The sequence below is a fragment of the Diabrotica virgifera genome, chromosome 1 (assembly GCF_917563875.1).
Source record: "Diabrotica virgifera virgifera chromosome 1, PGI_DIABVI_V3a".
Taxonomy (NCBI): domain Eukaryota; kingdom Metazoa; phylum Arthropoda; class Insecta; order Coleoptera; family Chrysomelidae; genus Diabrotica; species Diabrotica virgifera.
In genome coordinates, this window is record NC_065443.1 from 50,817,816 (window position 1) to 50,837,253 (window position 19,438).

The window sequence follows — 19,438 nt, forward strand, 5'->3', positions numbered from 1 at the left end:
GTTAGAGTTTTCGACTGTTTTCCATTCGGTTTGATTTAATAAGGTCGAAGGTGGGTTAGTATATTGGGGTTGCTGTAAGGGTTGAGAGTAAGATGTGTTTAATGGTTGAGAAATTTGCATATTACCTTGTAATTGTTGATCAGTGCACATTTGGTATTTTGGAGCGTACGCCACTGGCTGCTGGTTAGAACCCATTGCGTCGCATTGCATCGGTTCGTTAGATTGCAGAATATTCTGATTTATCGCCGTCGAAGCGGAATCCATTTTCGTTTTTTGGGTCCCATTAACAATCGTTTAATTTGTTTCACCACAAAAACTGGATTTTTATTTTTGTATTTATATTTAACTACAGATAAGCAGACTGGTAATATCGACTGTCTCGTTCGAAATTCAAACAATGAATAACTACGTAAATGAGACATAAATACTTTACTAAAGACCTACCGTTCATGAGCGGTATACCTGGCGTGTAAAAATTAAGAACGAAGTTGCCATAACAATCTCACCTGGTAATGGAGATAAAAGTAGGCAGACTAAAACCAGCTAGGCAATATGGAATAAATTCCATAAACGTGTAAAATACAACTTGTAAATTCTTAGACGAACTTACCTTTTACTTCTATCGATTCGCCTAAGTGCCACCCTGAAAAAATCAGCATATCCCAATAAAAAAGCTCTTAAAGCAATGAGCAATCCACAGTAACCACAATTTTCTGTAATTTCTCGACATCGCCTTTTAGCTTCTCTACATAAATCAATGACCGATGGAATACTTAAACCTAGCGATTGGATGGTATCAGGAAGTTCTTCTTTCATACAGTTTAATGATGAGAGGCTTTTCATTAAGTTCGCTTGTTCGTATGCCGCGTACTTATTCATATATGGCACCATGTGAGAAAATAAGGCTTTTTGTAGTACAAGTAGATCTTCTGGACTTGGTTTTACTGTAAAAATAAACAATATTTTTTAAATTTTATTATTATCAAAGAATTAACTTTTAAGGCAAAACGGAGTTTTTTTATTTATTTAATGGCATAGACATTAGTCATTCAGCCAGTTGTAATAAAGAATATACAATCCTATCCCTAATACAAAATTAAACAGAAACAATATAGTAATACAATAAATAATACAATAGAATAATAATACAACAAAAACAATGATGAATCTCTGATAAAGTGATATAACATTTATGATAAAAAAGGATGCAAATCTGAACTTAAATCATAAAAAATTTCATGCCCGCGTACAAATCTTTTAGGACCGTGCGTGTATCTGACAAGAAATCTATAATGATATTGTATATTTGTTGTGAGCCTGTGTGAGTTTGAATGCTGTTGAAATAACAACCATGGAGTTTCAACCAATGAACATCAGAGCGTATGGAATAAAGTTAGAAAGAGTCCACAATATTACCTATTTTGGCGCCAACGTTAACGATAACTAGAATATAAATAAAGAAATAAGAATAGCATTGAAGAAGCCAGGGCCTAGATTCCGTGCACTGTAGATATCTACAGTCGCTTTCTGTCGATGGCAATTGTCATGAAAATATTTGAATTTTTAGTTTTAATTCAAATATTTTCTTGTTTTACTAAGTGTCACTTCAGCATCAATTAGAGTATAACCTAGCAAAACTAGAAAATAATTCAATTAAAGCTAAAAATTCAAATATTTTCATGACACGTGACATCGATAGAAGGCGACTGTAGATATCTACAGTGCACGGAATCCAGGCCCAGAGCCGCCTTCTATAAATAAAAGAAAATTTTAATTAATAGAGATATTACGTTCAACCTTAAAATGCGACGAGAGCTGGACCCTTACAGAGACATCATCATCATTGGCTCTAAAATCAATGGTGGGTCTTCGCCTGTTCCAGAATCAACTTACATTCCTTAGTATCCATCGCCTTGGTGTTCCAATTTCGTACTCTTAATACTACCTTACAGAGACACTAATGAATAAATTAGAGGCCTTTGATATGTTGACCTATCGACAAGTATTGCAAATAAGTTGGGTTGATCGAATAAGAAATGAAATAGTTTTACATCCAATAAATAAGAGCACAGAAATAACAAAAACGATAAAAATTCAAAAGTTATAACATTTTGGTCATGTAATGAGACATCCAGAGAGGTACAACCTTCTACATCTCATAATACAGAGCAGGAACGCCGGAAGGAGAGGCCCAGGCCAAAAAAGAACATCCTGGCTCCGGAGAGTGGTATCAAGGGATCATCACTAATCTGCTTAGAGCTGTCATAAACAAAGCTATTATTGCCAATATGATCGCCAACATTCGATAATCGGACAGGGTACTGAAAGAAGAAGAATTGGATTTCCCGTTCAATAATATTTAAAAAAAAATAAACCACTCACGTTGATTTTCATCGATTTCAAAAAGCTTTAGATATCGTGGAATTACGGGTGGTATTAAGAGCATTGGAACAAAGCCAAAGATACAAGTTTGATAAAACATATGTACAATAAAGCAACAGCATCTACTAAATTCCATAACTTTACCGATAAATATAGAACTGAGCGAAGAATTAGACAGGGCGACACCGTCTCTCCCTACATAACTATTTATTGCAGCTCTGGAGTATGCATTTAAAAACTGGATTGGGCTAAAAGGAGAATAAATATTGATGGTAAATATCTGAGTAAATATTTGCAGATGACATTGTCATTATAGCCGAGTTTAAAAGAAGCTCACAAAATGATGGAAGAACTAAAATAGGCAATAGAACAAGTAGAAGTAGGCCTGAACATAAACTTTCAAAAAACAAAATACATGACCAATTTAGTTCCAAGCGATGTTATGAGAGTAGGTGGGCACGAAGTACATCAGGGTTTTAGCTATACAGGGTGATTGATTAGTAGGGTAAAGCTCAATAGATCTGCTATAGTAATAGATAGCAATAAAAGTTAATAACAAAAATTTTAGCCACGTTTGAGCTTCACATTACAAAATTAGTTAGAATGTTACAGGGTGTTCGATAACACAGTGGCAGACCAAACTTATGTTATTTTAAATGGAACAACCTATATTTTATTTTAAATTCGAAATCCTGTTAACTTCTCCATCACAAAAATATAAAGGTTTGTTATGCTATACAGGGCATTTACAAAGTTATATCCAATTTTGTATGAAAATCGTAACAAGTTCAACTCCCTGTATAAATAAAAATAAGCACAACAGCAATGGTTTATTAATACACGTTTAGTCAAAACGCAAGTGTATTATTTTCTCAGTAATGTTAAATGGAACACCCTGTATTTTATATCATTATTGAAAAGTAACATTATCGTACTTTAATTTTTATATAACATTCCCTATGCCCAAATTTATTAGTTTTCGAGATATTTTCATTTTTCAGAGCAAATTATTTTAGGTGTCTAAATGTATCTAAATTTTAAGTAAGCCATGACTGAATTGACAATTGACGATTACTGATTATCAATTCGGTAGTCAATGGAACAATGTAGCAAATAAAGAATTAAAAATAATTTATTAGTAACACATTTTACAAAAAAAAAACACAACCACAACATGCAACATTTTTGAAACAGTTAAAAACTACATTTTTATGTAAGGGCCGGTTGTTTGAACGCTAATCAAAAATGATCATTATCAAATATTTAATTACTGTCACAACTGTCAATGTCAACTTTGATTGGGTTGCTGAAAACATAATTATTGATTGCAATTATGAAATTAATTAATCAATTATGTTAATAATTGTTACGTTAATTGATTAACTAATCTCATAATTATAATCAATTATGTTTTTAGCAACCCAACCAAGTTGACATTGACAGTTGGTGATAGTAATTAAATATTTGATAGTGATCATTGTTGATCAGCGTTCGAACAGCCGGCTCTAAATGTAACAAATAAAGAAAGAAAATTAGTAATAAATTTTACAAAAAAAACACACAAACAACATACACCATTTTGTGAAGACAATTAAACACTACTTTTGTATGTAAATGTAACAATGTAACAAATAAAGAACGGAAATAATTTATCAGTAATACATTTTTAATATTTAATTACATAAGGTGTTCAAAATTATGGTTTGTTCAACAGTAAATGGTTGAGTTCAATTAGTGCGGTCGTAAATATTATTAAATTTATCTGACCTGGCCCATTGTTAAGACCCACCCGGAGCGATAAGCCACCGAGATAGACAGAGTTGGTCTTTTGCAATTAACACTGACGAGACGGTACTCCCATAATAAAACCTGAAATAAATTTTACCTGAAACCGGGCCTTTTATACTATTATCGGTTAATCCAGGATTTTATAGTGGTAACTAATTGAACTCAACCATTTACTGTTAAACATACCATACCTCCTAACACATTTATGCACGCCTAAAAACGATCATTGAATGAGCTACTTACTCTACGAAGCATTTGTAAATTAACACATCGAAATACACTTTGTATTTTATTTTTCATCTCATCCCTTGTTGTTGGAGGTATTTTATAAACTTCATTATTAACGTAACCCCAAAAAAATCAGTCCAGTTTATTCAATTCTGGTGATTTGGGTGGCCACGCTACTGGTCAATTGAAAAATGAAAATATCTCGAAAACTAATAAATTTAGACATAGGGAATGTTATCTAAAAATTAAAGTACGGTAATGGTACTTTACAATAGTGATATAAAATATAGGGTGTTCCATTTAAAATTACTGAGAAAATAATGTACTTGCGTTTTGACTCACCCTGTATTTGATATAAAGAAAATTAGCAATATCAATCATTCTTGAAAATTTTGACAATACGTAAAAAAATATGGCATTAATAAACCATTTCTGTTGTGCTTATTTTTATTTATACAGGGAGTTGAACTTGTTACGATTTTCATATAAAATTGGTTATAAATTTGTAAATACCCTGTGTATCATAACAAACCTTTATATTTTTGTGATGGAGAAGTTAACAGGATTTCGAATTAAAAATAAAATATAGGGTGTTCCATTAAAAAAAAAACATAAGTTTGGTCTGCCACTGTGTTATCGAACACCATGTAACATTCTAACTAATTTTGTAATGTGAAGCTCAAAGGTGGCTAAAATTTTTGTTATTAACTTTTATTGCTATCTATTACTATAGCGGATCTATCGAGCTTTACCCCACTAATCAGTCACCCTGTATCTATTTAGGGCATGAAATTAGAATAGGAAAAGACAATCAAACTTGTGAGATCCAGCGTCTTATAGGCTTAGGATGGGCAGCATTTGGCAAGATGAGACATATTCTAAAAGGAACGCTACCGATTTGCTTGAAGCAAAATGTTGACAACCAATGCATACTACCGGTAATAAATAATATGGTTCTGGAACCATAAATTTGACTGAACATTCTGCAAATAATTTGAGAATAACCCAAAAAATGGAAAGAGCAATGTTGGGAATTACAAGAAGAGATATGGTATCAAATAGGATGATGAGAGAGAGGACTAAAGTGACAGATGGACATGTAGCACATATAAATGATAATATAATAGGTGGACCAAAAGACTCCTAGAATGGAGACCTAGAGAAGATAAAAGACACCGAGGTAGATCACCAAAAGTATGGATGGATGACTTGAGAAAAGCAGTGGGGAATTATATACAGAAGGCAGAAGATAGAGAACAGTGGAAGAATATGGAAGATACCTATATCCAACAGTGGATGCAAGATGTTGAGGAATGAAGATGAATATTAAAAAAAATACGAACTATTAATTAGCAAACAAAAATATGTTGGATAATTAACTTACCTTGAACTGTTTGATCCACTATACTCATCAAACTATCCCTGAACTGAGTGGTGGTCTGCTTAATTTCCCCTATAAAGTTTAACTTGTCTGGTACTTGTTTTAGAGTTGCATCTATACACTCGTTCAAGCTGGGATCCAAGGAAGTCAATACATCGGTATAAATGTCTATTAAATTTTGTAACGCAGAAACACCAGTGAAAACTTGGTTAAACCATCTATACTGAGTGTGCCAATTGGACAGTAAATCATTATAAAAGTTGTGAATCCACTGTATTGTGGACTCGTCTTGCTCGATTTCTAATTGGTTGCGCCATTTTTTTAGAAGTACATCTTTTTGGCATTTTTGATAGTATTTTAACAGTTGAGGAAGTCGATCCATTGAGACAAATATTTGAACGTACATCTGGGATTGTTCTAGAAATAATTAATCGTTATTTAACATTTTTCATTACTTATATACAGGGTGTTTCATTAACAGTTGTCCATATCGTAACTGGAGAAACCTTAGCACAAAATACGAAGATTTAACATAAAACACTTAAATAGAATATTCCTCCTTGCCGAGATACAGAGTGTTTTATTACAAATATTCTAAAATGATTTTAGCCCATTGTTCAAGCACCTTTAAATATTTTTTGTTCAAACTTGAAAAACAAAAAAAAAACTACTGAATTTAGTTATTGAACACGAAACTTTTGTGTAATGTGGTTTGCCTAACTGCACTTACAGTATACGTGAATACATTTTTAATTATAACAACTAGCTTAATGAATTCTAAATGATAATTTTCACAATGGAGTGTGTTGTTACATCATTTCTAATTTTAACATGCTGTACACCTTAGTCTTAAATATGACAGGTTAATTTTTAACTTCCTGTGGAACTGTCATTTCTGTCTTGTCATCGTTCAGAGGTCCTATCCATCTCATTGTCACTTGCCGTCATACATTCAACATGTAAACAAGTCAAATCCACATTTAAGATGTTACCTGGGGCAGATTAGCTGAATATTTTAAACATCCATACTTTATGTAGCTTTTTACACCAATGTTTCCTTGACGAACCTCTTTTACTGGGCTTTGACCCTAATATTTTTGTTAAATACTATCTTGGTGGTTAGCATGTACATTGCACGTGAGTATAACTGATAATTTTTTAACCCTAGTCAAAATTTCAATATCTTTGTATTATTCTATCAGGTTATATTCATTTTAGGTAAGCACTGATGATGACTGGTAAACCAGTCGAAAACTAGTTATGTGATTTTGATGTGGCCCTTTTGAGGGTTTTTAAATATACCTTTTATACAGGATTTTACTGTTTTTTTGTATTACGTGGTATACAGCCAACCACAGGAAAACTTTTTCCTTGTGAATTTCTTAAAAGATAGTTTTCCGCTGTTACCAGAGGCGTGCTGTAGGGATATATACTTCATTTTCGTCCCTTTTCCCCCTCACAATCTACGCAACTGTCGAAATAATCATTCAGCATGTTTTTTTATTCCTTGTTACTTTTTACATAAATATCATCCTTTTGTCTCATTGCGATAAAGTACGAAAACTGTCAGATCTGTTCACAAATATTAAAGGGGAAGTGTAGTGTCAGATCTGTTCACAAATATTAAAGGCGAAGTGTAATGTTCTGGAGAGGAATTGTGATCCGTAACCAAACTCCTTTAATTTTCATCCAATCAACTTTAACTGCTCACAGGTATATTGATAACCTGTAGTTAGGCTCTGGAGAGGTGCAACAGGAGAAAATTTAATTTTCATGCATGATAATGGACCTCCATATACCATTAGAGTGATTAGAGACATCATTGAAGCGAAAGGTATCCCTTGTTTGGAGTGGCCTGCTTGCTCACCCGAGCTTAACCCTATAGAGCAGGGGTCACCAATTAGTTTCCCTGAGGGTCCGTTTCGAAATCCTTTGACACTTCCGGGGTCCGGATTTATGCTGCCTGTGTCTGACTGTTCTGATTCGGTTTCTTTGTGGATTCTTGTTAAAAAATATCCCCTAAAAACAAATCAGAAGGGTGTAGGGCGAAATTTTTGGGCAGAAATTGTTTAATATTTCTTTTAACAAATTCAAAACATCACCTTTTTTGCCCAAGAAAATATGTTTTTAGCATTTTTGGGTCATCTTAAATAAAAAAGATCTGTCGTTTTATTAAAACTTAAGAGTATTCAAGCATCGCAAATGCATATTTTCGATTTTAAATCGCTTATAACTCGAAAACTATCAACTTTTCAGAAATATGACAAGAGACTTTTATTGTTTATAATTACCTAAGAAACCTAAAAATACATTTTTCGAGGCAAAAAAGTAATTTTGAATTTGCTTAAAAAATTGTTTCACCTGGCACCCTTCTGATTTGTTTAAAGGGGACATTTTTGAACAAGAATCCGCAAAGAAATCGAGTCAGAAACATTTTTCATACGAAAGTGGCCTCATACATGGACTAATATGTAAACTTACTGTTACTTTTCTGTAAGTTTTCCTGGTACAATAAATAAAATATAAATTCATTGTGTATTGTTTTGATGTTATTATTAGACGAAGCAACGAAGCACTAAAAAGCCCAAAATCTAGGAATTTTGTGCAGTAAGATGAATCGTCATGGAACTTTTTGCATTCGATTAGAGAGAGTGTCAGGCAACTTTGTGAACTAAATTCATCTAGGGCAAAAATTTTTGTGCATAAGAAAATGCATTTTAAAAGTGCATCTCGAAGAGGTGAAAATGAAAAATTTAGAACTTGGGAAATATTGACGGAAATGAGTTGAATTTTTATAATCGGGGGTTTTGGGGGTCGCTGAGTACGAATTTCATGTCGGCGATGGTCTCCAAGGTACCTGGTGCCCAGTGTGGAACTCGTCGCCTGGAGATTTATGTAATAATAATTAAAAATAAGTCAATATCCATTACACGGCGGTTTTTGGGGTCGCTGACCACGAATTTAATGTCGGCGGTGGTCTCCAAGATACCTGATGCCTAAAGTGGAACTCGTCGTCAGGAGTTTTTAGTTATAATTATTCAAAATTAGTCAAAAACTATTACCCTAGCGGTTTTGAGGGTTCCTGAGTACGAATTTCATGTCGGCGATGGTGCCCAAGGTACCTGATGCCAAGGGTTGGAACTCGTTGCCTAGCGTTTTATGTTGTAACCATTCAAAATCAGTCAATAACCATTACTCGTGGGGTTTTTGGGGTCTCTGAGTACGAATTTCATGTCGGCGATGGTCTCCAAAGTACCTGGTGCCTTATATTCATTCAAAATCAGTCAATATCCATTACTTCGGTGTTTTGGGGGTCGCTAAATATATTTTTCATTAATAATTTTTCTTAAAACACTTTTATATTATATCCTAAAAAATTACCTATTTAAAAATTATTTTAAAATTTTGTCGCTTTTAAAGCAGTTGTCGTTAAATTTTGACACTAATGACATTTATGAAATTTGGAAATATTTGGCATTTCAAGGGTAATTAAGTTATATCAGCGAGTTTTTGTGTTTTCTGCGGTATTATTTTAATTTTTAGATTTCTAGTCTGCTTTTATATAAAAAAACAGTGGTTTTTAGAACTCTTTAGCGACGTATTAGTATAATATAATGTTGATGGATTACCGTCGAAGGCCGATATGATTAACCAAAAAAGAAGATGTATATGGTGATTTTTCTATTGACTTTCTTGGGTGTGAATCTGTCTTTTTATTTTACTGCTCCTGGTTTAAAAACAAAGCATAGTATATATGTGAATACCTCCAAGCAACACTTTTATGTAGATTTGTTCTTTTAAAAATTTTTAATTAATTATAAAAAAACATCTAAAAAGTGATACCGTGTTTAAAGCAGAGTAAGTTTTTAATGTTGGTGTTTTGAAAAAGTCATATATTTTATACTTATTAGTTTTGTTAATTATAGAATAAATAATAATATTATAATATCAAGCTGTTTAAGATTGGTATTAAAGGAATTTTCATTATCTACAGTCTATAGCTGAGCTCTTTTATAATTTTGTTTTTCGAAATTGCGGAAGAGAGAAATTTGTGTAACTTCAAGTAAGTAAATATATTTTTTTATTTTATTTTACATTTTATACAAATAAATTGATTATGAATAAGTGCACTAGCATTTAATTTAACACGTATTTTTTAGATTATTGTATACCTACCTTGAAGACCATCGCCAACATGAAATTGATGCCCAACGACCCCTAAAACCTTCATAGTAATGGTTATTGACTGAGTTTGTATGATTATACCATAAAACTCCAGGCGACGAGTTCCACTCTGGGCACCAGGTACTTTGGAGACCATCACCGTCATGAAATTCATGTTCAGCGACCCCCAAAACTCCCCGAGTAATGGTTTTAAATGATTTGTAATAATTATAACATAAAACTCTAGACGACGAGTTCCACTTTGGGCACCAGGTATCTTGGAGACCATCGAACACATAAAATTATTGTTCAGCGACCCCCAAAATCCTCAGAGTAATGGTTATTGACTGATTTTGAATGATTATAACATGAAACTCCAGGCGACGAGTTCCTCCCTGGGCACCAGGTACACAGGAGACCATCGCCGTCATGAAATTCGTGCTCAGCGACCCCCAAAACCCCCCGCGTAATGGTTTTAAATGATTTGGAATAATTATAACATAATACTCCAGACGACGAGCTCCACCCTGGGCACCAGGTATCTTGGAGACCATCGACCACATGAAACTCTTGTTCAGCGACCCCCAAAACCCTCAGAGTAATGGTTATTGACTGATTTTGAATGATTATAATATAAAACTCCAGGCGACGAGTTCCACCCTGGGCACCAGGTATCTTGGAGACCATCGCCAACACTAAATTCGTGGCCGACGACCCCAAAAACTCCTGAGTAATGGATATTGACTGATTTTTAATGATTATAACGTAAAACTCTAGGTGACGAGTTCCACCGTGGGCATCAGGTACCTTGGAGACTATCGCCGATATGAAATTCGTACTCAGCGATCCCCAAAACCCCTGATTATAAAAATTCAACTCATTTCCATCAATATTTCCCGAGTTCTAAATTTTTCCTTTTCAGCTCTTCAAGATGCACTTTTAAAATGCATTTTCTTATGCACAAAAATTTTTGCCCTAGATGAATTTAGTTCACAAAGTTGCCTGACACTCTCTCTAATCGAATGCAAAAAGTTGCATGACGATTCATCTTACTGCACAAAATTCCTAGGTTTAATGCTTCGTTGCTTCGTCTATATCAGTATATTTTGAAAACAGCAGTATTGTAAATTGTTACTGAGAATATTTTAAAAATTAGGAATTTATATTTTGAATGCTAATGAAGTTTTTAGACATCTTCAATTTTAGAGAGAGGAAACTGAGCAATTTAAAATAAATAATCATAGTACAAAATGCTAATTAATATGTTATCTTTTCTATATTAGTTTCAATGTAAGGTGTTTGTTGCAAACTTATTAAATCTGAAAATTATTTTAATTAAATGCACATCTGAAAAGTACTCCTACTTAACATATAGTAGAGAGGAAATGAATATAAAAAAATGCACATGACATTTTTATATTACAGCTTACTTAATTTCAAAATTAATGATTAGTAAGTATAACAATAAGGGGGAAAACTCTTTACAAAATTAAATTATCAGAGAGAAAAATGACATTTTTTATGTACAATCTGTCTGAAGATTGGAGTGAGTTTAGTGCAACTGAGTCTCATTAGCTAGTTGAGATATTCATCTGTTAAGTGAGATCTCTACCGATTTTTAATAAAGTTCATTCTTGATAAAGTGGCTTCGCACACATAAGTTGAGCCAAACATTTTCAAAATTGCCAAACACTAGGTATATTCTGAATTTATTGACGGTCCGCACAAAACTACCTCACGGTCCGGATGCGGACCGCGGTCCGCTAATTGGTGACCCCTGCTATAGAGTACATATTTTAGTCTAAGAGCTAGTGAACCCTCCGACTAACGGTCGTCCTGTAAGGCTAGAAATTTTTCTAGTGATAATTCATAGCACACCAAGGCTAAAAACCATGACCTGGCAGGCCTCAGTGGTGCACCACTGTATAAATAATTATGTTAATGTTTATATTAGTGAATAGAAAATTCAATAACCTTTCAAATGAGCTATCACACAACCCCTACTCTCATTTAAAAAAATCATCGATTACGTCATCACGCTCAGATGTATGACGTCACTAGTATTATATATAAGCCAAAAAGTCCTAATTTAAAAATAAAAATCGACCTGTCTGAGGATTTCTCTTGAAATTGGTCCATTCTCGAGATAATGAATTTATGCAAACTCAAACGTCCTCACTTATACTGCTGTTTCGCACCCGTTTGATTAGCAATTAAAAAAACAAAGGGGTTTTCGATATTTTATTGCAAAAAACTCTTCGGGATTTCATCAACCAATGTTTAAAGAATATCTACGTATCTTGGCAACATTGAAATTTTTAGATAAATGTCCGATTTAGGGTTAAAAATGGCCGATTTCGCAATTTTCAAAATTTTCAATCGCTTATATAACAAAAACTATTAACTTAAGAGAAAAATCACTAAAGACGTTTTCTGTTTGGAATGATTCAAAAAAACCTAAAAAAATTTGTTCGATGCAAAAAGAATAATTTTAGGAAAAACCCTTAATCTTTCCCCTCGCCTGGCAAGGTCTTATGCTCTTCAGAATCGCCTGTCATTGTACACATTTCTTTTAAATGACTTACTCAAAGACATACTTAAATTTAAACCTTACAGGAGAAAGTTTATTTTACCCCCTAAATTTGCACTTTTCGATTCACCTGCTAGATACACGTGCACCACTGAGGCCTGCCAGGTCATGGTTTTTAGCCTTGGTGTGCTATGAATTATCACTAGAAAAATTTCTAGCCTTACAGGACGACCGTTAGTCGGAGGGTTCACTAGCTCTTAGACTATTTGTGCAATATGCTTAAAAGAAAAATTAGAGCTCGTCGAGAAAATCCACAAAATACTGCACGGCTAGTACAAGCTGCTCTTGAAGAATGGAGCAACCTACCACAACAAAATGTTGATAATTTGATTAGGAGCGTGCCCACGCAAACTGAAGCTTGCATAAAGAGTAGAGGTGATAACAGTGACTACAAAAAAAACAAAAAAATAAATAAAAACAATTTAAACATTATTCGTTTTACGTGGTTTTACATTGAAATTTTATATGCTATTGACTTCTAAAACAACTAGTTTCACGAAATAATAAAAAATATCAGATGATTCCATATAAGTTTGGTTGTGTGTACTTTAAACTACATACATCTAATAAGATTATGTGTTTAAAATACATAATCCATTACTTACATTAAAACGCAAATAACTTGAAAACTACTTACTCTATCGCATTGAGACAACGGATGATATTTACGTAAAAAGTAACGAAGAATCAAAAAAACATGCTGAAATGATTATTACGACAGTGGCCTAGATTGTAAGGGGGAAAAGGGCGAAAAGGAAGTATATATTCCTACAGCCTACTGCACGCCTCTGGTAACAGCGAAAAACTATATTTTAAGACTAGTTAAAGTACCCTAGCATGTGTAAACTGTGTGTCAAGTTTGAACAAAAAATATTAAAAGGTGCTTTAACCATGGGCTAAAATCATTTTAGAACATTCGTAATAAAACACTCTATATCTCGGTAAGGAAGAATATTTTATTTTTATTTAAGTGTTTTGGATTAAATTTTCGTATGTTCTGCTAAGGTTTCTCCAGTTACGATATGGACAATTGTTAATGAAACACCCTGTATAATATACTCTTTAAATTTACATTATTTTCACTTTTTTTCACTTTTTATGTTATATTACATATTCTCCTTACATTTGGTATGTCTGTTATATATTTCATTAAGGGCCGGTTGTTCGAACGCTAATCAACATTGATCACTATCAAATATTTAATTACTGTCACAACTGTCAATGTCAACTTTGGTTGGGTTGCTGAAAACGTAGTTAATTATAATTATGAGATTAGTTAGTCAATTAACATAACAATTATTAACATAATTGATTAACTAATTTCATAATTGTCATCAATAATTATGTTTTCGGCAACCCAACCAAAGTTGACATTGACAGTTGTGACAGTAATTAAGTATTTGATAGTGATCAATTTAGACTTAGGCAAATATGCAAATTGCATATTTTGCATATAATGCATAAAAAATGCAAAAAGGTCAAATTTTGCATATTTTTATAAAAGTGAGCATAAACTACATATAATTTGAAAATTTGGTGTTAACTATATATTTTTATATTCAAACTTACAGATAGCATGAAAATGTAAATATTTAATTCTGTTTTATAATCACTTGGTATTCAAATTCTTGGTATGTAAAAATTTTTATGAATTTGTGTTTGCCAGTTTATGTCTCTAGGTAAAAATTTTTATTTTGAAAGTCAGTTTCACAGTTTCACTTGGTGTCACTTTTGTTGTAAAATTGGAGGCGTAAACAACGTGTATTTCTAAATGTGAATAATTATTGTGCTTTGAAAATGCCGAAAATAAGCAATGTTTCAACTTGGATAAAACTTTACAAAGAGCTATCTATGGATATGGATAATGTTTATTGCTCATGTTGTGGCAAAACCGTAAGTACATACGTATTATTTTTTATTTTATTTTAAAAATTTACACGGTGGTACAAACAAAGATTTTAAAATTGGAGATTATGTTTAAGAAAAGTACCGACACAAGGCTAGTTCGCAATAAATCGATGTATTTTTTCTTTTTTCAGGCATTTTTTAAACTCCTTGCTATAAAAGATAGGATACCTATTTAAAATTCAAATCATTCAATAGTCTACTGAAAGGTCGCCAACTTTTTTTTTCTAACAATAGCATAGTTTGTTTTAATTTTGCTAAAAATAAAAAGATATATACTGGATTTAATTAATTAAGTGCTTTTAATTTATGCTCACAGTATTTTTTCTTTAAATGTAAACAGAAAAGACCAAGAGCCTCTTGTAAACATTTGGGGGTTCTTCCTTCTTGCAGTCATTTTTTGATATTTTCAAGATTACTACACCGATTTTTATTTGATGTAATTTAAATATTTTAATTGTTATGCAAAAACGGTTCATTTTTAGTTTATTTCTACAATCTTAAATTTTAAAATGGGTACAACTATAGAATATTTACATTCTTTTTTAGAATTCATCTGAAAAAAATTTCAAATAGATCAGCATGTCAGAACCGCGAAACATTTAGCTAAAAATGTAAAAACCACATCCGGTGAAAAATATCAACCTTCAGTGTCAAAGTGCTTTCAGTCAAGTTCCAAAAAACAAACCGAACAAGAAACTTTTAACGAAGACTTATGTCGTGAATTAGTATCTTCTAATATACCGCTTTCAAAATTATCTAATGAAAACTTTAGTTCTTTTTTAAAAAATATTGCAAACAAAACATTACCAATGAACGAATTCTAAAGAGAAATAATGTCAATTTGTTATAGTCATCAGTTATCCACAACATAAAAGCCGAAATAGGTTTTTTACATATGTGTGGACGAGACCACTGACTCGTCAGGAAAATACATTGTGCACTCATTGATTGGTGTACTTAGCGATGAAACCTTTCCAAAATCGTATTTAATTTCCTGTAAGCAAGTGGAAAAAGCCAACGCTCTAACAATATCATGATTTATACAAGAAGCATTAGCAAACTTTTTTCTTCCTGTTGCTGTGCCTAATGAGCTATTGCCTATTGCTTATTTTATCTGATACCGCACCATATATGGTGAAAGCAGCATAAAATTTAACAATATTTTATCCAAACTTAATACATGTCACTTGTTTAGCGCATGGAATAAACAGAGTTGCGGAGGAAGTAAGAAAAAAATTTCCACTAGTTAACAGTTTAATAGCGAGCATCAAAAAGATATTCCTGAAATCACCTGTAAGAATACAATGTTACAGAGATATGCTTCCTGCTGTTCCACTGCCACCGCAATCCATTTTAACACGTTGGGGAACATGGTTGGAAGCAGCTAATTTCTATGCTGATCATTTTGTTAATTAAAAAAAAATAATTAACCTTTTAACGGTTGATAGTTGCCAATCTTTATTGGAAGCTAAGCAAGCCTTCCAAAATAACATCCTCCAACAGCAACTGTCATTCATAAAATCAAATTATAGTTTTTTCCAGAAAACTATTACTCAATTAGTATCCTCCAAATGATCATTGTTAGAGAGTACAGTTTTAATAAAAGAATTTGAGTCATTGTGTCAAAACGTTAAAGGTACTATTGGAAAGGAAATTTTTCAAAAATTTAAAGTAACCATGGAAAAAAATATTGGTTGTGGTTACCAGGTTCTTTCTGAAGTGGTTCAAGTACTAGCTGGGACATTTTCCGAACCACTTAATGTAGAATCATCTATTATAGTAAATCTTAAAAATGCCCCAGTTACATCAGTTTATGTCGAAAGAAGTTTTTCTATTTACAAATATACAGGGTGAGTTTTTAGTGTGGGATCGGTCGATAACTCCATTATGGTATAAAATATCGAGAAAAGTTATTAAAAAAAAATGTAGGCAGTGATATTCTCCACGCTTGGAAAATATGTCTATTTCTACAGGGTGATCAGTAACTGCGTGGTATATCAAACATATAATTTTTTAAATGGGACACCCTATATATTTTTTCATATTTATATTCCCCTCATAATTCTTGTTCATATAATATATGGTTTTGCATTACTATACAGAGTATTTAACAAGTTATGACCATTTTTATTTCGAAATCACTATGAGATTAACACCCTGTATATAAAGAAGTAATTCGTAGACAATAATTTGTTTTATGTAATAAGATAAAAAATATACTGTAGTTTTTAAATTAATTCCAATTCACATCATTGACGAATATTTGTATACAGGGTGAACTACAAAACCAAATTACGATTTTCTCTATTTTTTTAATGGATCACCCTATATTTTATTTTTCAACATTATTGTATTTAATATACTCTTTCGTTTTTATATAGCATTCCCTATATCTAAACTGATTACTTTCCGAGATATTTTTAGTTTTCTTCAAATTTCGGGAATACATTCAATTTTTCTAGTAGAAATAAGTTAGTATTCAGTGATAATTAAACAAAATTATTTTTTTAGATAAAAAACTAACACAAAATATAAACCATAGCAATATGCAGTGAATATACCAATAAATGTGATATTAAGAAATTATTATATTTCCCTAATATACAAGAATCGTAAAATTCTTACAAAAAAAATTTGTATTGTATATAATAATATAACAAGATTATTTTTATTCAATAAATAACTTACATGAAACATAAATCAAAACAATATACAACTGATGTAACAGTTTTTAGATTGGTATATCAACAGCATTCTAAGCCAAGAATTTTTTAGTAGAACATTCATTTTTATAAGGACTTTTAAACTACAAAACAAAATTACGATTTTCTCAATTTTTTTTAATAGATAACCCTATATTTTATTTTTTTTTTGAAATATTGTATTTATGATACTCTTTCATTTTTATATAGCATCTCCTATACCTAAACTTATTAGTTTCTGAGATATTTTTAGTTTTCTTCATTTGCTGGGAATACATTAAATTCTTATAAATATAAATAACTTAACAAATAAGTATTATGTAATAATATAACAAATATTTTCATTCAATAAATAACTGACAAAAAAAAATAATAAACCATAATAAAATTTAATGAATGTACCAATTAATATGATGTTAAGGATATAAGTCTAAAGTAAATGTTGAAAATGACCACTTTCAACGTCTATGCAATTTTGTAGTACCCGATATTCAAATGACCGAGCCACATTTCTAACATTTTTGTAAGTCAATATTATTAAAAGCTTCTTTTATTCTATTTTTCATATCATCAAGCGTTGTTGGATGCTTCTGGTATACAAGGTTTTTTATATAGCCCCACTTGAAAAAAATCAATTTTGGAAGAACTGGAGCACCGTCGTATAAAAACCTCAACCGTCAAAAAATGTGGACCAATCACATAATCTCTAACAATATCACCTTAAACATTTATAGATCACCTAGTTTGACTGTTAACAAAGTAGGGATTTCTTGATGCATATTAATGAAATTTAATATGAAAATTATTTTATTAATAACTGCGGGTCACAATCTGCAATTAGGAATGTGTTACTAAAAACTTCTTGGCTTAGAATTCTGTTGATATAATAATCTAAAAACTATTAATTAGTTGTATATTGTTTTGATTTACGTTTTGTGTGAGTTGTTTATTAAATAAAAATAATCTTGTAATTTTATTATACACAAGATACCTATATTTTTTTGTAGGAATTGTATGATTCTTGTATATTAGGGAAATATGATAATTCCTTAATATCACATTTATTGATACATTCATTGCATATTGCTATGGTTTATATTTTGTGTTAGTTATTTATTGAATAAAAATAATTTTGTTTAATTATCATTCAATACCAACTTATTTCTACCAGAAAAATTGAATGTATTCCCGAAAGTTGAAGAAAACTAAAAATATGTCCGAAAGTAATAAGTTTAGATATAGGGAATGCTATATAAAAATGAAAGAGTATAATAAATACAATATTTTTGAAAAATAAAATATAGGGTGATCCTTTTAAAAAAAATAGAGAAAATCATAATCTGCTTTTGTAGTTCACCCTGTATACAAACATTCGTCAATGATTTCAATTGGACTTAATTTAAAAACTACAGTATATTGTTTATCTTACTACATAAAACAAATTATTGTTTATGAATTACTTCTTTATATACAGGGTGTTAATCTCATAGAGATTTCGAAATAAAAATGGTCATAACTTGTTAAATACTCTGTATAGTAATGCAAAACCCTATATTATATGAACAAGAATTATGAGGAGAATATAAATATGAAAAAATATATAGGGTGTCCCATTTAAAAAATTATATGTTTGATATACCACGCTGTTATTGATCACCCTGTAGGAATGGACATATTTTCCAAGCGTGGAGAATATCATATACTACATTTTTTCTAAATAACTTTTTTCGATATTCTATACCGTAATGGAATTATCGACCGATCCCGCACTAAAAACTCACCCTGTATGTATTGAGATAGAAGCCATAAATTTTTATTAGAAAATTTTGAACATCATTTGATAAATAATCTATTGTTACAACAATTCAAACTATTATTTATATGTTAAAATAATTGTATGTTAAATATTTATAATATTGTAAGTATTTTTGTAAATAAAAAAATATTGTAAATATTTTTTATCACATGCATATTTTCTAGATAAATATGCATATTTTGTATAAAATACTGCATATTTTTGCATAAAATACTGCATATTTTTGCATAAAATACTGCATATTTTTGCATAAAATACTGCATATTTATGCGCATATTTCATACTTTTTTATTTGCATATTTGCCTAAGTCTAGACTGATCAATGCTGATTAGCGTTCGAACAACCGGCCCTTAAGGGCCGGCTTAAGGGATCAACAATGATCACTATCAAATATTTAATTACTGTCACAACTGTCAATGTCAACTTTGGTTGGGTTGCTCAAAACATAATTGATTATGATTATAAGATTAGTTAATCG

General features: G+C 31.4%; 1 protein-coding gene across 1 annotated transcript in view; it reads right to left on the reverse strand.

The window, feature by feature from the left end:
- Positions 1-19,438, reverse strand: part of LOC114325547 (conserved oligomeric Golgi complex subunit 7) — a 54,332-nt gene that overhangs the window by 19,535 nt on the left and 15,359 nt on the right. Inside the window, exons 5-6 of the mRNA XM_028273628.2 lie at positions 5,783-6,196; positions 611-944 (exon numbers count right to left, since the gene is read on the reverse strand). Coding sequence (XP_028129429.2) covers positions 611-944; positions 5,783-6,196 — 748 coding nt within the window. The remainder of the gene's footprint in view (positions 1-610; positions 945-5,782; positions 6,197-19,438) is intronic.